Source organism: Phyllobates terribilis, unplaced genomic scaffold (genome assembly GCF_046119375.1).
Source record: "Phyllobates terribilis strain yellow unplaced genomic scaffold, ASM4611937v1 Scaffold_1__5_contigs__length_1240528914, whole genome shotgun sequence".
In the NCBI taxonomy this organism is placed as follows: Eukaryota; Metazoa; Chordata; class Amphibia; order Anura; family Dendrobatidae; genus Phyllobates; species Phyllobates terribilis.
In genome coordinates this window covers 1158612499-1158637831 of record NW_027362761.1, presented here as the reverse complement: position 1 = coordinate 1158637831, position 25333 = coordinate 1158612499, and the positions used below count along the sequence as shown (strand labels likewise).

At 48.2% G+C, this 25333-nt stretch overlaps 1 protein-coding gene across 4 annotated transcripts in view; it reads left to right on the top strand.

The window, feature by feature from the left end:
• The window catches only part of LOC141162609 (cilia- and flagella-associated protein 99-like), a 90911-nt gene that overhangs the window by 48666 nt on the left and 16912 nt on the right, over positions 1-25333 (top strand). For all 4 annotated transcript variants that reach the window (XM_073648884.1, XM_073648892.1, XM_073648901.1 and 1 more), the window contains 4 exons: positions 6723-6791; positions 15854-15937; positions 17400-17488; positions 23872-24076. In XM_073648884.1, the coding sequence (XP_073504985.1) occupies positions 6723-6791; positions 15854-15937; positions 17400-17488; positions 23872-24076 (447 nt within the window). The remainder of the gene's footprint in view (positions 1-6722; positions 6792-15853; positions 15938-17399; positions 17489-23871; positions 24077-25333) is intronic.

Sequence of the window (25333 nt, the reverse complement as noted above, 5' to 3'; positions counted from 1 at the left end):
TTGCGTATACTATTTAATGAAGCTGCCTGTTGAGGAGTTGTGAGGTGTCGATTTCTCAAACTAGAGACTCTAATGTACTTGTCTTGTTGCTCAGTTGTGCAGCGGGGCCTCCCACTTCTCTTTCTACTCAGGTTAGAGCCTGTTTGTGCTCTCCTTTGAAGGGAGTAGTACACACCGTTGTAGGAAATCTTCAGTTTCTTGGCAATTTCTCCCATGGAATAGCCTTCATTTCTAAGAACAAGAATAGACTGTCGAGTTTCACATGAAAGTTCTCTTTTTCTGGCCATTTTGAGAGTTTCATAGAACAAACAAATGTAATGCTCCAGATTCTCAACTAGCTCAAAGGAAGGTCAATTTTATAGCTTCTCAAATCAGCCAAACCGTTTTTAGCTGGGCTAACATACTTGTGCAAGGGTTTTCTAGGGTTTTCTAAACATCCATTAGCCTTCTTATGTGGCGCCCCTGAGGGTTCAGTCGCCACAGGGGTACTGCACCTCAGACCGAGGTGTGGTATCTCCTCTCTGAGGTAAGGGTGGAGCACCTCTCGGGACTCAGCCATCCATTCAAAACTACACCACTCCTGTCCTGAGGGGGCTTTAAGGCACCATAGTGCTGCCCCAGCCGGGATAGAGGAGATGGGGGGAACCAAAAGATAGGGGGAACCATGTAGTGGGTGAGGGTGGAGGACGCACTTTAGGTTACACTCATTCTATCATATTTAATCAATGGCCATCTTAGGTTCAAGGTCCTTTGATTGTGGTCTTCATCACTGAACGTGGTTTTCCGGTGGAACCTGCAGCTGACAGGAGATACACGGTCTCCGGCCTTGAGGCGAGGAGCGGGCTAGAGTTAACGGCTATCTCTACCCGGTCAAGGTCCCTACCTAAGAAGGCCTGCAGGGGAGCAGAGGAGACAAGCTCCACAGGTAAAAGGATCCCAGGGGATGCAGATGGAGCGGCATACCCCACCTGTCCTCACTATTCTGGCCTAGTCAGAGATTTCTGCTGCAAAAGGGGTACCGGCCCCCGATATCTGGCTTTGTTACTTCATGTCCTAGTCAGAAAAGCCCGGAGGCTTAGAGGATCCCACTGGGTAACGGATGGAGCGGAGTTGCCACCCATACCCTTGTTCTGTGTAAAGCCAGAGGGAGACCCAGCCTTGTAACACGCACCACATACGGACATGAGAGGACCTAGTGGGAAAGTCTAGGAACACTCTGGTGCAGGGGGTCCTGATTGATGCACCTGAACTACCCGGAGTATGCTGAACCACTTCCTGGTGGCCGCAGCGCGCCGTGAGGAGCAAGGAGAAACCTTGCAGCTGACACCTAACAACATGAGTAAAGCTTGGAAAACTGCATCCATTGCCGCCGGTCCCTTATTTTAGCGCAACACCACACCGTACCACCCACTACGACCCCCCTGATCCGTCTTCTCTGCCCTGAGGCCCTGCTCCGCCTGTGGGGAGTAGTACCATCTTCTGCTGCCACGACATCCCGCCTCAGAGGACTACCGCAGCGCTGGTGGCAAATCACCAGGCACCACAGGTGGCGTAGTCATTACATCCACTCGATTACCACCGTCCCTCCTGTCCCTTATTTTTACTGTGATGACCCTGGGCGACTGCATCCACCTTACACCAGGAGGCCCGGTTCCGAGTACCCCCGTCTCTCAGGGTAGGGCCAGCGAGCGGGAGCGAGGCGTCACACTTACACAGTTAGCAAACACAATGTACCATTAAAATACTGGAGTGGTGGTTGCTGGAAATGGGCCTCTATGCACCTATGTAGATACTGCAATAAAAACAAGACGTTTGCAGCTAGAATAGTCATTTACCACATTAACAATGTATAGAGTGTATTTCTGATTCATTTAATGTTAGCTTCATTGAAAAAAAATGTGCTTTTCTTTCAAAAATAATGAAATTTTTAAATGACCCCAGACTTTTGAACGGTAGTGTAAATATTGTGGTAGATCGGCTCACTCGGCTGCACATAGAGGTAGACACAGGAACACTGGTTCTTCAAATATTCCACTGGTTTTATTAAAAGTACAGCATAAAACCAGTGCAGAGTTAGCAAAACAAATACGGCCTTCCCGGCTTAACAGGAAAACAAAACATAACATATGGCATAGGCTTTGTTGCTACGGGAATTCGTCCGCTTCAGGAACAATCAACACAAGGTCTAGCTTTCCTTAACACAAAAACACAGCTCCAGAACTTTTACCTCCAGACTCACGCCACACACTGCTCTAGAAAGCTGGGTATTTATCCTCTGGACTCCTCCCACTCTACAGCTGCTCAATCATCCTAGCACTAAACATAGCTGATTAACTCCTCTCAGCACTTAGTGTGCTGGATGATTTTTACTGAATATATTACTGTATATTACTGAAACTAACAACCTCAGTGCTACATATCTCCCCTTTAGTACTTTGTCAGCGACTTTGTCACAATATATACCCCCGATACGGTAACTGCCAACTCCACAATAACAAAATGAACTACTAGCTGCCACTACCAAAAGGTTTTACAGGCCGATTGGACACCCTTTACCGGAAGCGTATTGCTTAAGGGGTGCTGTTTCCATTTTCTAGATTTCATCTGGAAAAGTAGGCAGTGTTTTTAAAAATATACAAGACAATACAAAATGGGAACAAAACAATACGATATAAACAATTACATATAATAGAGATAAAAAAGTACTAAACCTGGGTAACAGAAATGACTCAGAGCTTAGCGGAGGTACTCCTTTAGGAAACGGGCATAACTACAGCAAGCTGTGCCTTCCAGGACTGACAAATGACCAAAACCCAAACTCTGATTTTTATTAGATCACGGTTACGCCCTCATGCCTCTCTTTGGTGAGCTCATATGGGGTCTGGTCATGGGATGTACTAGGTCTTTTAGAAGGTTATGAGATTCCCAACTATCAGGATATCTTCACCCCTGGAGGTCCCAGACGGTGATATTGTTGTCATGTTTCCTATTACTATTTTACCTTTCTATAGAGATGAAATATGGCATGGATAGCATCATCCATCCTGACGATTATAAGTTGGAGGCGTTTAGTCGCCCTTACGCTGATGTGAGTGATTGTGTTATGTTTGTCCTTTCACTACGATGGCGAAAATATATCTGTCATAAATATCGGATCAATGCAAATCCCAATATTCATCACTGACCACTGGCTCCAGAAAGTATGAGAAAATTTGTTTGAACAAAGAAAGCTAATTCCTTTGAACAGAGGAAACCCCTGTAGTTTTCTGCCTCTGAGTATACGAATCCTAGGTTTGTTGGCTAGTTCTCATCAGATCCCCTTGTGGTAATTACCTGTTCACGGCAGGAGGTCCTACTTCAATGGAGGTTCTCACTTCCCCTGTTATAAATAATAAAATATGTTCAATGTGAGAATGATATGTCCTCACTCCGGAGATGTCTTTATGGATTTTACAATTTTTCTCTACTACATGCGGTATCTATTGAAGGGGTGCCGGAATATTCACAGCCATAACTTGAAGCGTCTAGTCTCAAATAGAAAATATTTAATTGTGGAGACCCTCAAGCACCAGGGTCCAAGTGTTCCTACCTGTTTGGCCCCCCTATAGTTTTTCCCATGGGGATAGGTCATCCTCACGGCTGAAGGTGGAAGCTGCCCGTGGCCAATAATACCATAGACTAAGGTGCCGTGTCCCTCATCAGAATTGCCAGCGTTACTTTCCCTGTTAATTATTTTGGCCGGGTCTTGTCAATTCCTCTTTTGCAACGTGTCAGCATATGTGATAAACGCCGTCCTGACAGGGAACACTGCAAGGACGATTGTTCTCTGTATAAAAGCTGTTAAATCAACAGAGCAGCTCGTCAATAGGAACAGCCCCATTACTGCGATTACCGATAGACGGCAGAAAAAGCCTCCATACAGCACGATTCTGCCCACGTCTGACAATGGACAGGCACCTCAGCTATTCAGGGGGATCATCACTCCGAACACTGACCGGACCCACAACACCGTCCTCTGTACACAGCTCCCCGCACTGACACTGCTGACCTGGGAGAGATTGGATGGCAGCGCAAGGACAGGTAGACCAGCTGTATAGGCGTAGGTCAGAGACAAAACAGAGGTAAAGAGAGGTAGGACACAAGACAAAAAGAGGGAGCAGGGTAGAAGTATGTGCAGGGTAGCAGGAAAGGGAAGTGCAGGGTGGCAATAAAAGGACATGCAGGGTGGAAGTAGATGAATGTGCAGCGTGGCAGTGGAAGTATATGCAGGGTGTCACTAGATGACCGTGCAGGGTAACAGTAGAGAGGCGGGCAGGATATCAGTAGATGGACGCCCAGAGAGAGCAGTAGAGGGTCTTCTAGAGATAGCAGTATATGGACGACCAGAGAGAGCAGTAGGTGGTCGTGCAGAGATAGCAGTGTCTGGACGTGCAGAGATAGCAGTGTCTGGCCATGCAGAGAATGCAGTAGAGGGTCTTGCAGAGATAGCAGTAGATGGTCTTGCGGAGATAGCAGTAGATGGTCTTGCGGAGATAGCAGTAGATGGTCGTGCAGAGATAGCAGAAGGTGGTCGTGCAGAGAATGCAGTAGATGGTCGTGCAGAGATAGCAGTAGGTGGTCGTGCAGAGAATGCAGTAGATGGTCGTGCAGAGAATGCAGTAGATGGTCGTGCAGAGAATGCAGTAGATGGTCGTGCAGAGAATGCAGTAGATGATCGTGCAGAGAATGCAGTAGATGATCGTGCAGAGAATGCAGAAGGTGGTCGTGCAGAGAATGCAGTAGATGGTCGTGCAGAGAATGCAGTAGATGGTCGTGCAGAGAATGCAGTAGATGGTCGTGCAGAGAATGCAGTAGGTGGTCGTGCAGAGATAGCAGTAGATGGTCGTGCAGAGATAGCAGTAGGTGGTCGTGCAGAGATAGCAGTAGGTCGTGCAGAGATAGCAGTAGGTGGTCGTGCAGAGATAGCAGTAGGTGGTCGTGCAGAGATAGCAATAGATGGTCGTGCAGAGATAGCAGTAGATGGTCATGCAGAGATAGCAGTGTCTTGACGTGCAGAGATAGCAATAGACGGTCGTGCGGAGATAGCAATAGACGGTCGTGCAGAGATAGCAGTAGACGGTCGTGCAGAGATAGCAGTGTCTGGACGTGCAGAGATAGCAGTGTCTGGACGTGGAGAGATAGCAGTGTCTGGACGTGCAGAGATAGCAGTGTCTGGACGTGCAGAGATAGCAGTAGAGGGTCTTGCAGAGATAGCAGTGTCTGGACGTGCAGAGATAGCAGTAGAGGGTCTTGCAGAGATAGCAGTGTCTGGACGTGCAGAGATAGCAATAGACGGTCGTGCGGAGATAGCAATAGACGGTCGTGCAGAGATAGCAGTAGATGGTCGTGCAGAGATAGCAGTGTCTGGACGTGCAGAGATAGCAGTGTCTGGACGTGCAGAGATAGCAGTGTCTGGACGTGCAGAGATAGCAGTGTCTGGACGTGCAGAGATAGCAGTGTCTGGACGTGCAGAGATAGTTGTGTCTGGACGTGCAGAGATAGCAGTAGAGGGTCTTGCAGAGATAGCAGTAGATGGTCGTGCAGAGATAGCAGAAGGTGGTCGTGCAGAGAATGCAGTAGATGGTCGTGCAGAGATAGCTGAAGGTGGTCGTGCAGAGAATACAGAAGGTGGTCGTGCAGAGAATGCAGTAGATGGTCATGCAGTATATGATCGTGCAGAGATAGCAGTAGATGGTCGTGCAGAGATAGCAGAAGGTGGTCGTGCAGAGAATGCAGTAGATGGTCGTGCAGAGATAGCAGTAGGTGGTCGTGCAGAGATAGCAGTAGGTGGTCGTGCAGAGATAGCAGTAGATGGTCGTGCAGAGGATGCAGTAGATGGTCGTGCAGAGATAGCAGAAGGTGGTCGTGCAGAGATAGCAGTTGATGGTTGTGGAGAGAGCAGAAGGTGATCGTGCAGAGATAGCAGTGTCTGGACGTGCAGAGATAGCAGTAGGTGGTCGTGCAGAGATAGCAGTAGGTGGTCGTGCAGAGATAGCAGAAGGTGGTCGTGCAGAGATAGCAGAAGGTGGTCGTGCAGAGATAGCTGAAGGTGGTCGTGCAGGGAAACAGTTGAGGGACTTGCAAAGTTTTTAAAAACAAAACAAGTTAAAACAACAAAATAAGTTAAACCAATTAATAATAAAACTGAAGCAATATTATTTCTCTTCTACAGACTTACAATGACTCCAAAATATGCGACATATTGATATTTGGAATATTTGTGAGACCCATCGGGAGTGTTAATAGGTGTTGACCCTCAGGGTTGCTGCCCCCCAGCTTGTACTGTTCCCAGTTTGCCTCTACAGTGCATGGTCATCCATGCAGTAAATACTTTCATAGATGCGCCATCTAGTGGACAAATCATACATCGCAGGGGCGTACGTTTTTTTGATTATTAAGTTATTATGATCCAGTGTAATGAAAGTTATTTCAGTAATAAATCATCCAAAACATACTTTGTGGTCAGTTCATATCACCTGTATTCAGCTAGATGTCTCTGTTTTGCTCAGAAGCCATGAAAAAATGGAATTTTGTGCCAAGTCTGCCAGTGCAGGAACGACCCTTTGCACGGGCTCTCCTCTCTGGCTGATACAAGGCACATCCTTAGCAGGGAGATTTTGCTGTGACGTCTGTATGCCCTTCCGTCTTTATGATGTGTATTATCTTCTCATTCTTCATTTCAGGAGCTGTTAATGGAAGCAAACATGGGGCAGTTCAATTGCGCCAACCCCGAGAAGTCAGAGAAAACCAAAGTAAGTGCAATGCCCCGTGGGTACAGCAGCGCCATCTTGACCTTTCCCCATCCATGAATAATCCCTATTGGATCAACAGGTAGGAACAAGCCCTGTGAAGGAGCTTCCCCACTGCTGTAAGTGCCAGCATTTCACTAGGACATCAGTGGAGTCTGATTGCTGGGACAACCCTTAAAGAGGACCATTATACTGTATGGAGGACTATGTGGAACCCATTATACTGTATGGAGGACTAGGTGAGGCCCATTATACTGTATGGAGGACTATGTGAGGCCCATTATACTGTATGGAGGACTATGTGGGCCCATTATACTGTATGGAGGACTATGTGAGGCCCATTATACTGTATGGAGGACTATGTGAGGCCCATTATACTGTATGGAGGACTATGTGAGGCCCATTATACTGTATGGAGGACTATGTGGAACCCATTATACTGTATGGAGGACTATGTGGGCCCATTATACTGTATGGAGGACTATGTGAGGCCCATTATACTGTATGGAGGACTATGTGGGCCCATTATACTGTATGGAGGACTATGTGAGGCCCATTATACTGTATGGAGGACTATGTGAGGCCCATTATACTGTATGGAGGACTATGTGAGGCCCATTATTCTGTATGGAGGACTATGTGGAACCCATTATACTGTATGGAGGACTATGTGGGGCCATTACACTGTATGGAGGACTATGTGTGGCCCATTATACTGTACGGAGGACTATGTGGAACCCATTATACTATATGGATGACTATATGGGGCCCATTATACTGTATGGAGGATTATGTGGGGCCATTATTCTGTATGGAGGATTATGTTGGGCCATTATTCTGTATGGAGGATTATGTGGAGTGATTATTCTGTATGGAGGATTATGTGGGGCCCAGTATTCTGGTTGAAGGACTATGTGGGGCCCAATATTCTGGTTGGAGGACTATGTGGGGCCCATTATTCTATATGGAGGACTATGTGGGCCCATTATTCTGTATGGAGGACTATGTGGGGCCCATTATACTGTATGGAGGACTATGTAAGGCCCATTATACTGTATGGAGGACTATGGGGGGTCATTATACTGTATGGAGGACTATGTGAGGCCCATTATACTATATGGACGACTGTGTGGGGCCCATTATTCTGTATGGAGGACTATGTGGGGCCATTATACTGTATGGAGGACTGTGTTGGGCCCATTATACTATATGGAGGACTATATGGGGCCCATTATTCTGTATGGAGGACTATGTGGGGCCATTATACTGTATAGTGGTTGACCTGCGACTTTGTCTAAGTTTTTCATTTTGGCCCTCTGTGAGTTTGACATCCCTGATCTGGACCATTGCTTTCTATTGAAGTGGCGCACAGACAACCTCTTGTTATTGTGGACACCCCCTCAAGATATGACACTAGTTTTTTTATATTTGCAGTAGATTGTTACTACCAATCCATTACCTTTGGAACACTATTCATAGATGGAAGAATATATTATTACTCCTGACAGTGTGCTGAGTGACAGTCCAGCTGCCTAGTCAGGGCAAGGATGTGCCAGGCTGTAGTGCCGGCGTCCCTGCCCTCTGCTAGGCAGGGACGCTGCTCCTCTCACCGCTCTGCTCCGTGCCCGGCTTCCTCCCCCCGCTCTGCTGTCAGCGCGCGCTCCGTCCCGGCGTCCTCCTCCTGCTCTGCTCTCAGCGCGCGCTCCTTCCCGGCCCCTGTGCTTAGGGCGCGCGCGCGCGCGCTCCCCTCCTCTTAAAGGGGCCGCGCGCGCCGCCCTAAAGAGTCCCCGGCCAATGGCCGGAGGACTTCATCATATATAAGGCACCTCCTCCAAAATGGAGGTGCCCGAGCAATGTTGTTTGCACCTGTGTCTCACCTGTGCTTCAGCCCTCAGGTCCCGTTGCCAGTTTCCTGCCAGTTTCCTGCCAGTTTCCTGCTAGTTACCTGCCAGTACCTGCCAGTTACCTGCCTGATTCCTGCCTGAATACTTGTTACCTGTCTGCCAGTCTGAGGTCCGACGGTCTGCCTTACTACTCCTGTCAGTCTGTCTAAAGGACCAGCCTGCCCGCTCACCTGGGAGCGCATATCAGCTACCTGCCTGCTTGCCTGAGGTCCGACGGTCTGCCTTACTACTCCGGTCAGTCTGTCTATGGACCAGCTTGCCCGCTCACCTGGGAGCGCTTCTCCGTTATCTGCCTGCTTGCCAGCCCGGAGGCTCCGCTGTCACGTGCTGTGACCACCAGCTACTCCAGACTCTTGCCCGCTCACCTGGGAGCGCATCTCCGTTACCTGCCTGCTTGCCAGCCCGGAGGTCCCGTTGTCACGTGCGGTGACCATCAGCTATTCCAGAGACTCTTGCCCGCTCACCTGGGAGCGCTTCTCCGTTACCTACCTGCCTGCCAGCCCGGAGGTTCCGCCGTCACGTGCCGTGACCACCTGCTATTCCAGAGACTCTCGCTTGCTCACCTGGGAGCACACATCTACCACCTGCCTGCTAGCCTACCCGGAGGCTCTGCCATCACAGGTCGTACCTACCCCTTACCCAGAGACTGCCCTGATCACTTGCCGTAACTCCCTGTCCGTTCACCCAGAGACTGCCACCCGCTCCCTTACAAGGGCCGCCCCCTTGTATAGTAGCTCAGAGGTTCCGCCTCCCGGACCCGTTACAGTTTGCTCGGGCCATGGAACCCGGTGGCACCCAAGCTCCCTCGCTCTCGGACCTCGCTCTTGAACTGTCCCGTCAGAGGTCCCAACAGGAGGCCATCCTGGGTCACCTGCGGAATGTTAATACTCGCCTGAACACTCTGTCTGATCCACCAACAACCTCTGCCAGTGCCATATCTTGCAATCCGGCGGCTCCGCTGCTCACTAATACTATGGTATCCTACCCCGGACCCCGGCTTTCTGCACCTCCTCGCTTCGGAGGCGACCCCGTCCAGGCTCGGGGCTTCTTGAATCAGTGCACCCTGCATTTTGAACTTTTGTCCTACCAGTTTAACTCCGACCGGGCCAAAATTGCCTTCATCATGTCCCATCTCACCGGGGAGGCCCTGGCCTGGCTGAATCCTCTATGGGAGAGAGGAGACCCCCTGGTGTCCAACTTGCCTGCTTTTCTCACGGCTTTCCGGAAAGTCTTCGACGAACCCGGACGGAAGACCTCATCTGCATCATCGTTGCTACGCCTCCGTCAGGGGAGTCTCACCGTGGGCCAATATGCCATACGGTTCCGTACCCTTGCCTCGGAGCTGGCCTGGGATAACGACGCTCTGGTTTCCGTCTTCTGGGAGGGTCTGTCCGGCCGTATTAAAGATGAACTTGCCGGTCGGGACATTCCTACCACTCTCGATGACTTAATAACTCTTGCCACCCGAATTGACATACGGTTTCAGGAGCGTGCCAAAGAGGTCACCCGTGAGAGAAGGATTCCACGTTTAGCTCCTACTTTCCAGAAACCCGTCATTCCCTCCATCTCTCCCCAGGTACACTCTCCTGAGCCTATGCAGGTCGACCAGACCAAGATGGTCAAAACCCGTCAGGACTCACGCCGTGCCGAGGGGAGCTGCTTCTACTGTGGCAGTAAGGAGCACCGGATCCGTGCCTGCCCGGAGAGGTCGGGAAACGCCTGTGTCTAGGTTCGCTCAGAGAGGTCCACCTAGACAAGAATAAATCCTCTCCATCCCTGCTGTTGTCAGTTTCGATCATCTACGGGGAGAACCGTTATTTCGAACTAGCCCAACTTGACTCTGGAGCAGCCGGGAACCTTATTTCACAGTCCCTGGTTGAGAAATACCGCATCCCCACCAAACCTCTGGCTGTACCCTTGTCTGTCGCTGCCGTGGATGGGGGCCTCTTACCTCGCCCCATTCAACTCATCACCGAATCCATTACCCTGCAGGTGGGAATGCTGCATTCTGAAAGTATCTCCTTTCATGTTCTGCCTGGACTCTCTCACGCCCTCTTGCTAGGTCTGCCCTGGCTCCAGAGACATGCACCCGTGCTAGACTGGCAAACCGGAGAGGTCCTTCGCTGGGGACAAGACTGTCATAAAACCTGCCTGGTTCCCGTCCATCCCGTCCGTCCCTCTCCTACCCCAGCTAATCTACCTGGACTTCCGATTCCTTATTGGTCTTATGCAGATGTCTTTAATAAAAAGGAGGCAGAGACATTACCACCACATAGACCATACGACTGTCCCATCGATCTGCTACCCGGTACTACTCCTCCCCGTGGGCGTATCTATCCTTTATCCGCTGCTGAGACCCGGTCAATGTCCGAATATATTGAGGAGAATCTGGCCAGAGGATTCATCCGGAAATCTACCTCCCCGGCGGGAGCAGGCTTCTTTTTCGTCAAAAAGAAGGACGGCTCTCTCCGTCCCTGTATAGACTATAGAGGCCTAAACCTGATCACGGTGAAGAATAAGTACCCCCTTCCGCTCATTCCAGAATTATTTGATCGTCTGAGGGGGGCTAGGATCTTCACCAAACTGGACCTTCGTGGGGCGTACAACCTGGTTCGTATTCGTCAGGGGGATGAATGGAAGACGGCATTCAACACCCGGGACGGCCACTATGAATACCTGGTAATGCCCTTTGGTCTCTGTAACGCTCCTGCCGTCTTTCAAGAGTTGGTCAATGACATCTTCCGGGACCTTCTCTACTCCTGCGTAGTGGTGTACCTGGACGACATCTTGGTCTTCTCTCCGGATCTCCAGACTCACCGGAGGGACGTTCGTCAGGTCCTGCTCAGGCTAAGGCAGAACCATCTCTACGCTAAATTTGAGAAGTGCCTCTTTGAGCAGACCTCGCTTCCGTTTCTGGGCTACATTATCTCTCAGACCGGCCTTCAAATGGATCCTGAGAAACTGTCTGCCATCGAGAAATGGCCCCGACCGGAGGGGTTGAAGGCCATTCAGCGTTTCCTGGGCTTCGCCAACTACTACCGCCTCTTCATACCACACTTCTCTTCCCGGACGGCCCCAATTTCTGCGCTCACCCGTAAAGGTACTAATCCCAAAGAGTGGCCACCCGAAGCAGAGGAGGCCTTTCTTTCCCTTAAACAGGCCTTCTCTTCCGCCCCGGTGCTGCATCGCCCAGATGGCAACAAGCAGTTCTTCCTGGAAGTTGACGCCTCCTCCTCTGGAGCCGGAGCGGTACTTACTCAAAAATCATCTTCCGGGAGGATGGTAACTTGTGGCTTCTTCTCTAAACTCTTCTCCTCCTCTGAGCGCAATTATTCCATAGGAGACCGAGAGTTATTGGCCATCAAACTGGCATTGGAGGAGTGGCGTTACCTGCTCGAGGGGGCTCTTCACCCGGTAATAATTTACACTGACCACAAGAACTTGGCTTACCTCCAGCATGCCCAGAGACTTAACCCGCGCCAAGCCCGGTGGTCCTTGTTTTTTGCTCGTTTTGATTTTGTCCTTCATTTTCGCCCGGCTGACAAAAACGTCAAGGCGGATGCCTTGTCTCGATCCTTTCTGGTGTCTGATCTCGAGGAGGATCCGAAACATATCATCGATCCCGCCAGAGTAATGCAGGTGGCTCCCGTGAGTCTAAATCGTCTTCCTCCTGGTAAGACGTTCGTACCAGTACCTGAGCGGGAGAAGATTCTACACTGGGGTCATTCGTCTAAACTAGCTGGCCACGCCGGTCAGAAAAAGACCCTCCAGCTTATTACCCGGCACTACTGGTGGCCTAACCTGCACAAGGATGTAATAGACTTTGTTTCTGCCTGTGTGTCCTGCGCCCGCAACAAAGTTCCGAGACACCTGCCGGCCGGCCGCCTCCTACCTCTGCCAGTACCTGCTGCCCCCTGGCAGCATATAGCGATGGACTTCATTACTGATCTGCCCGTCTCTGCCGGTTGTACGGTCATTTGGGTGGTCGCTGACCGCTTCTCCAAGATGGCTCACTTCATTCCACTGCCAGGTCTTCCGTCTGCACCCGAGCTGGCTAAAGACTTTATCCGCCACATCTTCCGTCTTCATGGCCTGCCCCGTCACATCGTGTCGGATCGTGGGGTACAGTTCACTTCCCGTTTCTGGAGAGCCACTTGTAAATTGCTGGACGTCACCCTGGACTTCTCCTCCGCTTACCACCCACAGTCTAATGGTCAAGTGGAGCGGATCAATCAGAACCTGACCAGTTACCTTCGGCACTTCGTTAATGCCCACCATTCTGACTGGGTGGATCTCCTACCATGGGCCGAATTCTCGTACAACAATCACGAGAGCGAGTCTTCCTCCAAATCCCCGTTTTTTGTAGTCTACGGTCAGCATCCTCGGATCCCGTTTCCCGTCTCCACCTCGGCGGACAATCCGGCTGCGGAATCTCTTGTTAACAAATTTTCCTCCATATGGGAGAGTACCCGGTCCGCACTCCTTCTGTCATCCGAGCGTATGAAAAGACACGCTGACAAAAAACGTCTGGACCCTCCTCAATTCCGCCCTGGGGATAAAGTCTGGCTCTCGTCCAAATATGTCCGGCTCAAGATCCCTTCCTATAAGTTAGGGCCTCGGTTCATCGGCCCACTGGAGGTCATCAGTCAGATCAACCCGGTGGCCTATAAATTGAAACTCCCGGCCAACTTACGGATCCCTAACTCCTTCCATGTGTCTCTCCTCAAACCTGTGGTACTTAACTCTTTTTCCAAGTCTACAGGTACGCCTCCTGCTCCGGTTTCTGCTGAGGACGAGTTTGAGGTAGAGAACATTCTTGCCACCAAAAGGGTAAGAGGAAAGACCTTTTTCCTGGTAGATTGGAAGGGGTTTGGTCCTGAGGAGAGAACGTGGGAGCCCCGGGGGAACATCCATGCCCCTCTCATCCTAGCTAAATTTCTGTCTGGCCTAAAAAAGGGGGGGCCTAAAGGGGGGGGTACTGTAGTGCCGGCGTCCCTGCCCTCTGCTAGGCAGGGACGCTGCTCCTCTCACCGCTCTGCTCCGTGCCCGGCTTCCTCCCCCCGCTCTGCTGTCAGCGCGCGCTCCGTCCCGGCGTCCTCCTCCTGCTCTGCTCTCAGCGCGCGCTCCTTCCCGGCCCCTGTGCTTAGGGCGCGCGCGCGCTCCCCTCCTCTTAAAGGGGCCGCGCGCGCCGCCCTAAAGAGTCCCCGGCCAATGGCCGGAGGACTTCATCATATATAAGGCACCTCCTCCAAAATGGAGGTGCCCGAGCAATGTTGTTTGCACCTGTGTCTCACCTGTGCTTCAGCCCTCAGGTCCCGTTGCCAGTTTCCTGCCAGTTTCCTGCCAGTTTCCTGCTAGTTACCTGCCAGTACCTGCCTGAATACTTGTTACCTGTCTGCCAGTCTGAGGTCCGACGGTCTGCCTTACTACTCCTGTCAGTCTGTCTAAAGGACCAGCCTGCCCGCTCACCTGGGAGCGCATATCAGCTACCTGCCTGCTTGCCTGAGGTCCGACGGTCTGCCTTACTACTCCGGTCAGTCTGTCTATGGACCAGCTTGCCCGCTCACCTGGGAGCGCTTCTCCGTTATCTGCCTGCTTGCCAGCCCGGAGGCTCCGTTGTCACGTGCTGTGACCACCAGCTACTCCAGACTCTTGCCCGCTCACCTGGGAGCGCATCTCCGTTACCTGCCTGCTTGCCAGCCCGGAGGTCCCGTTGTCACGTGCGGTGACCATCAGCTATTCCAGAGACTCTTGCCCGCTCACCTGGGAGCGCTTCTCCGTTACCTACCTGCCTGCCAGCCCGGAGGTTCCGCCGTCACGTGCCGTGACCACCTGCTATTCCAGAGACTCTCGCTTGCTCACCTGGGAGCACACATCTACCACCTGCCTGCTAGCCTACCCGGAGGCTCTGCCATCACAGGTCGTACCTACCCCTTACCCAGAGACTGCCCTGATCACTTGCCGTAACTCCCTGTCCGTTCACCCAGAGACTGCCACCCGCTCCCTTACAAGGGCCGCCCCCTTGTATAGTAGCTCAGAGGTTCCGCCTCCCGGACCCGTTACACAGGCTTCCTCCATGTGTCTCCTGTTCTGAGTGATTACCTGGCTCCTTAGCTGGTTCTCTGCCTCCAATTACTGCCAGTTGTAGCTTAGCTCAAGTGGTATGTGTTTGCTCTGTGCTCCCTGTCTTGTATTCTGATCTTTGTTGCCCGACCTTGGATTTGCCTTTGACCATCCCTTTGCCTAGCCCCTTTATTTTGATCCGCTACCTTCCTGGAATTCTGACCTCGGACCATGACCTGACTACGCCTCTATCTTTCCCCTTACTTTATGATGAGCCCTCTTGGTATCTGACCCCGGACCGCTTGACTACCCAACCTCATGGCTTGTCCCTGAGCAGTGACTAGCATCACAGTACTATACAAAAAATGATGCTCTAGATATGTCAGGTCCTCTTCAAGCTGCCCACACTCCATAGATTACTATCCAAATCCATCAATTCTATCAGTACCAGCTAATAATCTAATCTAATACATATAGGGAAACCTCGAGAGCCCCTCAGTGACTGATATTGGAGAAACAAAGAATGGATATGTTCATGTGTTAAGGGTGCTTAACAATGATGTTCTCTCATGATTGAAATGGATTATCCCATGAATCATTCTCATAACAAAAGTCCCTAAAGGTTGGTATTAGCTGTTTGTGTTTTTTTTTTTTTAATAATTTTCAATGTTTCTAGAATAAAGAAAAACACTCTTTCTAATAGTTTCTACTTCCATTTGTCCCAAGTAGTGCTTTTGAGGGCAGGTCTGTATAAAATCAGTCTCCTTCCCCCTCTGGCAGCTGCTAATGTTGTCCCTTCTAACTACCCCTATAGAAGCAGTGTTCTCAGCTGTTCTGCTAATTACTGTGCAGACTCTGCTCCTTTCCTGACAACCAGAGAGAAATGTTTTTCCAATACCTGCTCTGGAGTGAAGAGGGGATGACTGTGCAGAGATCTGGCTGTGGGGAGAGTGACTGAGCATGTGCGTCCACCAGCTCTTAATAGGTGGATGCGCACGTTGCTATACATTATGAACACCAGGTGGCGCCATACTGACTGAATAAATGTCAGAACTCATGGCTGGATCGAGTTTTTAACATTTTCCGGTGTCTTTACAGCGCGTTTTATCCGAAATAAGGAAAGAAGAAGATGACAAATTGTCCTTTAACAAAACGAAACTCCAGCCGCCTCCGATAAAGAAGGTGAGTCTAGGGCTCTGTGCACACAGAGTCATTTTACAGCCAACTCATTTTCTAGTGTAACCACTTTAACCATTTCTTAAGTTTTTTCAAAGTGGACTCGTTTCAAAAGACTCTTCAAAGAAACTCTCCGTTCGCATACCTTTAGGGTATGTTCACACTACAGTTTTGCTTTTTCAATTTTCATTTGAGATTTTCGTACGGAAACCGCTCCAGGAAACTTTGATGCTTTAAGGAGGCATCTACTGTATTTTTTTAGCAGTTTTTAACCACTTTTTGGGAGACTATTTTCTGTCTTTTTTTAATTTTCTTTATATCCATCAAGCAATGAATAAAACGCGAGCATTTTCCAAGACGTGAATGCTAATCTAACTTTTATTGTATGTATGGAGCGACTTCATAGCGGAAATGGTCTTCAGAATGTACGCCGCTTCTGTTACCCATTTGACACTTTTGGAGACCTGAAGTGGTTAAAAAAATGTCTGAAAAGACAGAACATAAGACCCGCAAGTCGTTCTTACATAGAAAGTGGTTCTGAGGCTTCAAAATACTCTACGGCTACGGCCACACCTGAGTCTTTTTGCTGAGTTTTTGCAGAAAACCCAAGTTTTTGAGGAGTTTTGAGATTTGGAAAGTTTTCGCTCAGCTTTTGCTCCAAAACCTCCACAAGTGTGCACATACTCCAATTCTGTGTAACCCGTGGGGGATATTTGCTGTTTCCATGGATGAGTGACACATCTGGTCGCAGGATTCTCCATCTTCTGCCATCTTATGGACGGCATAGAAGTCTTGCTTTGTGCCCACTGGTTGACTTGCAAGGATCAATGTTCTTCCAAACAGTCTCAGCTGTGCCGACAGAGAGTCCTGGAATATTTAAACAGGTTTTCCAGAGAATAAGTCATCAGTATGAGATCAGTGGGGGTCTGACACCTGACACCCCCATCAATCAGCTGCTCGGATGTTGGTGGCAACTTCAAAAATCTCCGCTCCTATTGGAGAGAATAAGAGCTGACCTGCAGTACCAGGAGTGGCCACTACAGTGTGTGGCGCTGTGCACTGCTTACACCCGACCACTGCACGTAACAGCTGATCGGTGGGGATGTCGGGTGTCGGACCCCTACTATTGTGATATTGATGACACCTATTGTCCTCATGCCTAGATGGCACGTGACCGGAAGTAAATGGAGACCGATGGGGACTGGTGGCACCGCGGCTTATCACATCACCTGCCTCTTAGAAAAAAATATACAATCCATTTTATGTAAAATTACCACTAGGGGGAGCTCTGTGCACACGGATGTATACAGCTAGTGCTGAGCTCTGTGGAGACAGTAGGCACAGATATGGAGCGGAGGTGGCCTTCTTTGCACAGGGGGAGACCTGGTGCCGGTGTGCAGGGAGCACCAGATTATGAATCCTAGCAATATTGATTGGAGAGCGTTTTCTTCCATATTATTCCCTCCAGGTGGACAATGTCCCAGTGAGACTGAATGCGGCGGCCATACTGAGAGAGGGCGCTCTATATCAGAGGCAGGTGGAGGACGAGCTGAACAGGTAGAGTACGCAGAGGAGTCTCATGTAGTGCAGCACACAGGCAGTGCCGCCCTCCGCTGCCTCCATTGTGAGCGAGCCATTAGAAAATGGCCGATTTACATTTGACCAATTGTCACGTACATATTATTGGGATATATGGTATTATACACTATTATGTAGCCTGCAGAAAGCACATAGCCAGCAATTACTCATTTTCGACTACATTATTAATTTTTTTTTCTCATGCCAGTAAATGTGTCTGACCCGTGATTTGTGTCACCATCGGGCTCAAACGTCTGCAATGGAGGCACAGACAGTATTTTAGATTATTGAAATTGCATGCCGCCCCTAAAAAACCTCCCTCCCGGACAAAGAGAGGTACCGGGAGGGAGTGAGCGAAACGCTGAGCCGAGTGATTCTCGCATAGAAGGGAAAGAGTGGTACCGGGAGGGAGTGAGCGAAACGCTGAGCTGAGTGATTCTCGCATAGAAGGGAAAGAGTGGTACCGGGAGGGAGTGAGCGAAACACTGAGCTGTGTGATTCTCGCATAGAGGAGAAAGAGTGGTACCGGGAGGGAGTGAGCGAAATGCTGAGCTGTGTGATTCTCATATAGAGGGGAAAGAGTGGTACCGGGAGGGAGTGAGCGAAATGCTGAGCTGTGTGATTCTCATATAGAGGGGAAAGAGAGGTACCGGGAGGGAGTGAGCGAAACGCTGAGCTGTGTGATTCTCATATAGAGGGGAAAGAGTGGTACCGGGAGGGAGTGAGCGAAATGCTGAGCTGTGTGATTCTCATATAGAGGGGAAAGAGAGGTACCGGGAGGGAGTGAGCGAAACGCTGAGCTGTGTGATTCTCATATAGAGGGGAAAGAGTGGTACCGGGAGGGAGTGAGTGAAACGCTGAGCTGAGTGATTCTCGCATAGAAGGGAAAGAGTGGTACCGGGAGGGAGTGAGCGAAACGCTGAGCTGTGTGATTTTCGCATAGAGGAGAAAGAGAGGTACCGGGAGGGAGTGAGCGAAACGCTGAGCTGTGTGATTCTCATATAGAGGGGAAAGAGAGGTACCGGGAGGGAGTGAGCGAAACGCTGAGCTGTGTGATTCTCATATAGAGGGGAAAGAGTGGTACCGGGAGGGAGTGAGTGAAACGCTGAGCTGTGTGATTCTCGCATAGAAGGGAAAGAGTGGTACCGGGAGGGAGTGAGCGAAACGCTGAGCTGTGTGATTCTCGCATAGAGGGGAAAGAGTGGTACCGAGAGGGAGTGAGTGAAACGCTGAGCTGTGTGATTCTCGCATAGAGGGGAAAGAGTGGTACCGGGAGGGAGTGAGCGAAACGCTGAGCTGTGTGATTCTCACATAGAGGGGAAAGAGAGGTACCGGGAGGGAGTGAGCAAAACGCTGAGCTGTGTGATTCTCGCATAGAGGAGAAAGAGTGGTACCGGGAGGGAGTGAGCGAAACGCAGAGCTGTGTGATTCTCGCATAGAGGAGAAAGAGTGGTACCGGGAGGGAGTGAGCGAAACGCAGAGCTGTGTGATTCTCGCATAGAGGGGAAAGAGTGGTACCTGTAGGGAATGAGCGAAACACTGAGCTGTGTGATTCTCACATAGAGGGGAAAGAGTGGTACCGGGAGAGAGTGAGCGAAACGCTGAGCTGAGTGATTCTCGCATAGAGGAGAAAGAGTGGTACCGGGAGGGAGTGAGCGAAACGCTGAGCTGTGTGATTCTCACATAGAGGGGAAAGAGTGGTACCGGGAGGGAATGAGCAAAACGCTGAGCTGTGTGATTCTCACATAGAGGGGAAAGAGTGGTACCGGGAGGGAGTGAGCAAAACGCTGAGCTGTGTGATTCTCGCATAGAGGGGAAAGAGTGGTACCGGGAGGGAGTGAGCGAAATGCTGAGCTGTGTGATCCTTGCATGCCGCCCCTAAAAAACTGCATAGAGAGGAAAGAAAGGTGCTGTGAGGGAGTGAGCGAAATGCTGAGCTGGGCTGTTAAATAGCTGCGACACATGCAGGGATTGACTAACGAACAGGCAATCCCTGCATGTGTCGCAGCTGTCTAACAGCCGCTGTGACTCGAACATAGTTGACGAGCATGACGAAAATATTCGGTCAGCACCCGAGTTTACTCGGTGAAAGGATGTAACTGAGCACACTCGCTCATCACTAGTAACAATGTTTTGAACTTTTGACTTTCAGGCTCCATATCTCTCCATCCACTTCTGCTTTGAACGTGAGACTTCCATCATTTTATAGACAATCTTCTTGGCTATCTCATACATTAATTTGACTACTATTTAGCATATGATTAGTTATGCAGATTCTTGTCATGTCGCTGCATTGTTACTGTTTTGCTCCTGATGGTGGAAAAATCTTTTTCTTCTTGTTTACTACAAATTACAACCTGTTCTCACATTCCCTAATAGCTCCGTGTGTTATTGGGTCGATTCCCAAGAGAAATTTCACTCAAGGAGCTTCCATGAAGAAGATTTCCCAAGAAAAGAGAAACTGCATCATCCAGCTCATCGATATCGGCCTCTCGGCCAAGAAAATTGCCAAACTGCATCATGTGAGCGCCATGACAGTAGGAAGAATGTGAAATGAAGTCCATCCAATAGCCAAAAGGTGACGTCCAGGCAAAATATCGGAGTGAACAAGTCGCTCATCACAAGGTCTATCAGCTCTGGTGCGACAAACACGACAGCGGAGGAGGCTCATAAGCTTCGTAATAGATCACAGACGTCCATGCGAGCACCGGGCAACGCACGTTACACAAGTCTGGAATGGTGGCCAGAAAAAAGGTGAAGAAGCCGCGACTTCAATATCCTCATAAGAAGTGTCAGCTCGAGTCTGAGAAAAAGTACGAAGAGTGAAAGATTAGAAACGGGAGACTGGGAGCGATGAGACGAAAGTCAATAGGCGAAGCTCTGATGGGTGCAAATGGGTCTGGAAGAAATAAGGGAAAAAGGGGCGAACGGGTGGAGAAATTGAAGGAACTGTTAAGTTTATTGGAGGAAGCCTGATGATATGGGGATGCTTCACAGCCAATGAAGTTGGATACTTGACCAGGATCGATGGTGGTCTCAATGCTGAGCTATATGTGAGTATCCTGCAAGACGAGTTACTTCGTACATTCAAGTACTATGGGTATAAAAAGGATGACATAGTGTTCCAGCAGGACAATGACCCAAAGCAGACATCAAGATTGGCCAAGAAATGGTTCAATGACAATGACGTCGAGGAGCTGGATTGTCCCCACAGTCCCCAGATCTCAAATGAATCTATCACTTGTGTGTAGAGTAGAAGAAAAAGCTGTATACATACCCGAGTGAGTCCAACAGCATGCACCAACTATGGGAACGTGTAGAAGAGAGCTGAGATCAGATGTTGGTGGAGACATGCTGGAACCTGATAGAGAACATGCCCAGAAGAATTCATTCAGGCAGTGCTGAAAGCCAAAGGTGGATTTAAAAAATATGAAAAATTAAAATTTTAGACTTTTAGGAGCAAAACAGTAACAATGCAGCGACATGACAAGAATATGCATAACTAATCATATGCTAAATAGATGCAAGTCACATTTATATATGAGATAGCCAAGATGATTGTCTATAAAATGATGGCAGTCTCATGTTTGAAGCAGTAGTGGATGGAGAGATATGGAGCCTGAAAGTCAAAAGGTCAAAACATTGTTACCCTTTTGCTTGTCAGTGTATAAAAACACATCACTGCCCCCTATAGATTGGAACATGGACCTGAATATTCTTTTTAGTAGTTATTTTCATTAGCATTTGAACCGGCACATCACACCATCATCCAGCAATCATAGTCACTGTAACAAAACCTATGATTTCCACCAAAAGACAACCACCCCTGAGGCTGTCTGTGGAGCTGTCAGAATTCCAGTTGTCCTTCTACAGTTTGACCACTACTGGCTGCTATTGTTCACCTTAATAATTTTTCTGCAATCCCACTCCTTACCACTGGAGGCTGCTGTTGTGTTCTGCAATTGCCTTTTACTAAGTGCTTGAGTATTGTGTCTAGCTGTTAGCCTAGTTTCCAGTCTCCAAGCTCCTGAACATTCTTACCTAGATTGTTCTTGCCTATCTACGGATTATTTCTATTGGTTTCCAGCAGTACTAAGCCAGTATCGTAACAGGAGCAGATCACTTGTCACTAGGGTTTATGAGGTTTTCTTATTCCCATTACTGAGATAGGTGATGATAGTTGGTGCTCATAAAGTTCTATGGAGAAGTGTAACTGTCCTTTCCGGAGAACTTGCAGCGGAATGTCTGTGTTCCTCTAGCTCCTCCTTCCTCCATATAATTTTAAATGCACCAACTGTCACCTCCAATCTCAGTAATGGGAAAGTCTGTCTCAATACAGATTTTACAAACTTGACCCATAAATTTGAGAATAAAAGATCAATCCAGGAGAAGAAAGAAGCAGATTTCTCTGATAAGACATAAAAGTTGCTTATTTTCATGTGTACTATTGATTTATTAAATAAAAATTAAGATGACGGTTTCTCTTTAAGAACAATTTTTTGTATGGAGAAGCCAAAGAAACCCAGTTGATCTTAAAGGGGTTGTCTAACAAGAGCAAACCTCTCCCCTGGCTGTTTGTGGCTGTGTGCTTCTGATTGATTGACATTTTGGGCTGGCCTGAACTATACACAGGCAGCTTTGTCTTTGCAGCATCAAAGGATCGCAGGGGCACTGAAACTGGCCCGATCATGTGATCTGGCGAGCTTCAGAGCAGCGCTTGCATACTCTATAGAAAAGGGTTGTAAGCACCGCACTCCTTGCTTAGGAGACCTGCCACCCTTTATACATAATACTCTTAAAAAATCCCACTATTAGGATTTTTAATCATGTTTTTATATGCACTTTGCAATTTTACCCATTAGAGATGTTGAGACAACCCCTTTAAGATTGCTTATCTTCCATAGATTGAAGACAATTTCAATATGCCTACTAGAAACCTCCAGCAGGGGGAGCTCAGGAGTTTAAGACCTAATAATTGACATGAAACTAAATTGTGATGGACATTCGGTTTTACAGTACTGAGCGACATTGGATATTTTATCTGGCCATCTTCATGTTCAGATCTGATAAATGAAGAAAAAGTTTAGAAAAAAAGCATTGTAATATGTCTTATTACAGAAAAATATTTCTTTCCCCACTAATCAGCCACGATTTTTCCCTGTACTGATCAATCATAGTACATGTACATGATCAAGCTCATAAACTGCTCAAATCTGTCTACAGCTCTGTCTTCAATAGCTATTTTTTATTGTTTATCATAAATCAACAGTACAAGTGAATATTAAAAACTTTGTAATATGTCTTAATAGAAAACAAAAGTATATTTCCCACTTATACTGTAAGTCATTTAGTGTCTCCCTGCAATTACCATTCACTCTCATAAACAGCTCTAATCTGTCAACAGATCTGTCTATGGTAGCTACTTTTCTATTTTTTGTATCATAAATTAACAGTACGAGTGAACATAAGAAACTTTGTAATATGTTTTATTAGAAAACATGTATATTTCCCCATTAATCAGCCACTTTTTTCCTGCACTGATCATTCAAGGTCATAAACTGCTCAGATCTATCTACAACTCTTTCTTTAGTAATTCCTCGTTTATTTTTTTTTATCATAAATGAACAGTAGAAGCAAATATTAGAAACTTTGTAAGATGTCTTATTAGAAAAAAATTAATATTTCCCATGTATCAGTCATTTCATCTCTCCCTGCAATGATCATTCACGCTTATAAACTGCTCAAATCTTTCAACACATCTGTCTACAGTAGTTACTTTTTTATTTTTTTGGTAAATCAACAGCACAAAGTAATATAAGAACCTTTGTAATATGTTTTATTAGAAAATATGTATATTTCCCCACTCATCAGTCACTTCTTCTTTCCCTGTAATAATCATTCACTCTCATAAGCTGCTCAAATCTGTCTACAGATCTCTCTCCAGTGAGGGATTAAACTATTACTGCTGCTTATAGAAGTCTATGGAGAGGAAAGAAGCTGGAGGGAGAAAGAGACACAAAATGAAACTGCTGAGACTTCTAGTTACTAGAGCCTACAGAGGGGATATCTGCTGATATAAGTCATATAGTGGCCAGAAATAATGTTATTCCTAATGTCCACACATGACCGCTTTCTAAAAAATAAAACCCTGGTGATCTAAGCTAAATTCTCTGGCGATCTAAGGTAGAAGAAGGTGGCAAATGTTAGGTACAGTTTGCCTCTGGTTGGTTCTGTGCTCCGCAGACCCCTTAGTGGATAGGGAGCCTTAGGCAGCTGCCTAGTTTGGCAACTCCTGACACAGCCGCTGCCTTTGTCGTTGCATATTCCCAACAGTTTCTGTTAATTTGCGTTACACTTTCCAGAATAGAGAAGCTGATTGATGGCTCCCGGGATCTGAGTGAGTTTCTAGAATGGCAGCGGCAAATGTTGGCAAAGGACCTGGAAAGGCAACTAGCCGATATAGAGTGCCGGCGTCTGGAAGGAAAACTGAGCCGTGAGGAAGCTGTGCTGGCGCGGCAGAACCTCATCCAGGAGAACAAGAAAAAGGTCCTAATGAAGAAAGAGGAGGTGAGAGGTGGAAGCGGGCAGATTTGTAAAGCTACTGTCAGCGCTGAGGCATTGGCAGCGCCGCCACGCAGACTCGAATTACTCCGAACCATCCAAGCAGGAAGGATTCACTTATCTGTATCTGTTGCCTTTATCCACCCGACATTAATCCTTATTCTAATTTCCTAGACAAACAGCCTCACTTCAAGTGTGACAGCGAGAAATGAATAAAACCCAGGCGATCGTAACCCGCCGGTCTCAATTGTTAATCCATTAGGGGTTTACCGCAACAATAAAGGAAGATGTCGGGGGGCATATGTGAATATAGGGGTAACAGAAAAATGAAACCTTATTTTGTCACTGGCGATAAAGTGAAATCATAAATTCTGTCTCCTTACAAAACTCCAGCTATTAATCTGTAGACTGTCTCTGTCAGGGGCTTTGTTAAAGGGTTATTACCATCCTCATAAATGGCTATATTCTCAGAAAGATCTTGTAAATACAAGCAAGTTTACAATTCACCACTTGTTAAAATCTTCAACCGCTTTTGAGATATCAACACTTTTGTTTTCAGCTCATCGCCTTGGAGACCGACCACCGCTGCTAGACAAGAGAACATGTGCAGTACATACAAGCTCTTATCTATCAGATTTGTAAGCGCTACTTTGAAGCTGGCCGGGATCGCTGGAGATTTCTGCTTTGAAGCTGGTCAGGATCGCTGGAGAGCGCTGCTTTGAAGCTGGTCAGGATCGCTGGAGAGCGCTGTTACCTCCTAATCCCGGCTGGCTTCAGTTGCAGTGCTTACAAGCTAGACTTCAGCGGTGGTCGGTCTCCAAGGCAACGAGCGCTAAACAAAAGAAACATTTTAATGTCTCAAGAACGGCTGCAAATTTTAAGCAATAAATTGCAGAATCGCTTGTTTTTACAAGAGCAATACCCAATTAATGAAGATGGGAATGACTCTCTTATCGGACAGCCGTCGCCCAACATTCTTTCGTCAGACAAATATCTCAATAGCCCGGCACAAACATATACAGTACTTAAGTCTGCTGAGCATGTTTTTTAATAGAAAGAGGGGGATCATCCCCTTACCTGTCTTGTGATTAAGGCCCCATACACATTAGACTGACGTTCGCTGAACCCAGCGATATTATCAGGATCGGCTGACAGTCTAAGGCCTCATTCAGACGTCACTATTTTCCACGTAGGAGAAAAACGGACCAATTACTCTGATCAGAGTTTGATCCAAGTGTCATCATTTTTTTCATACGTGGAGAG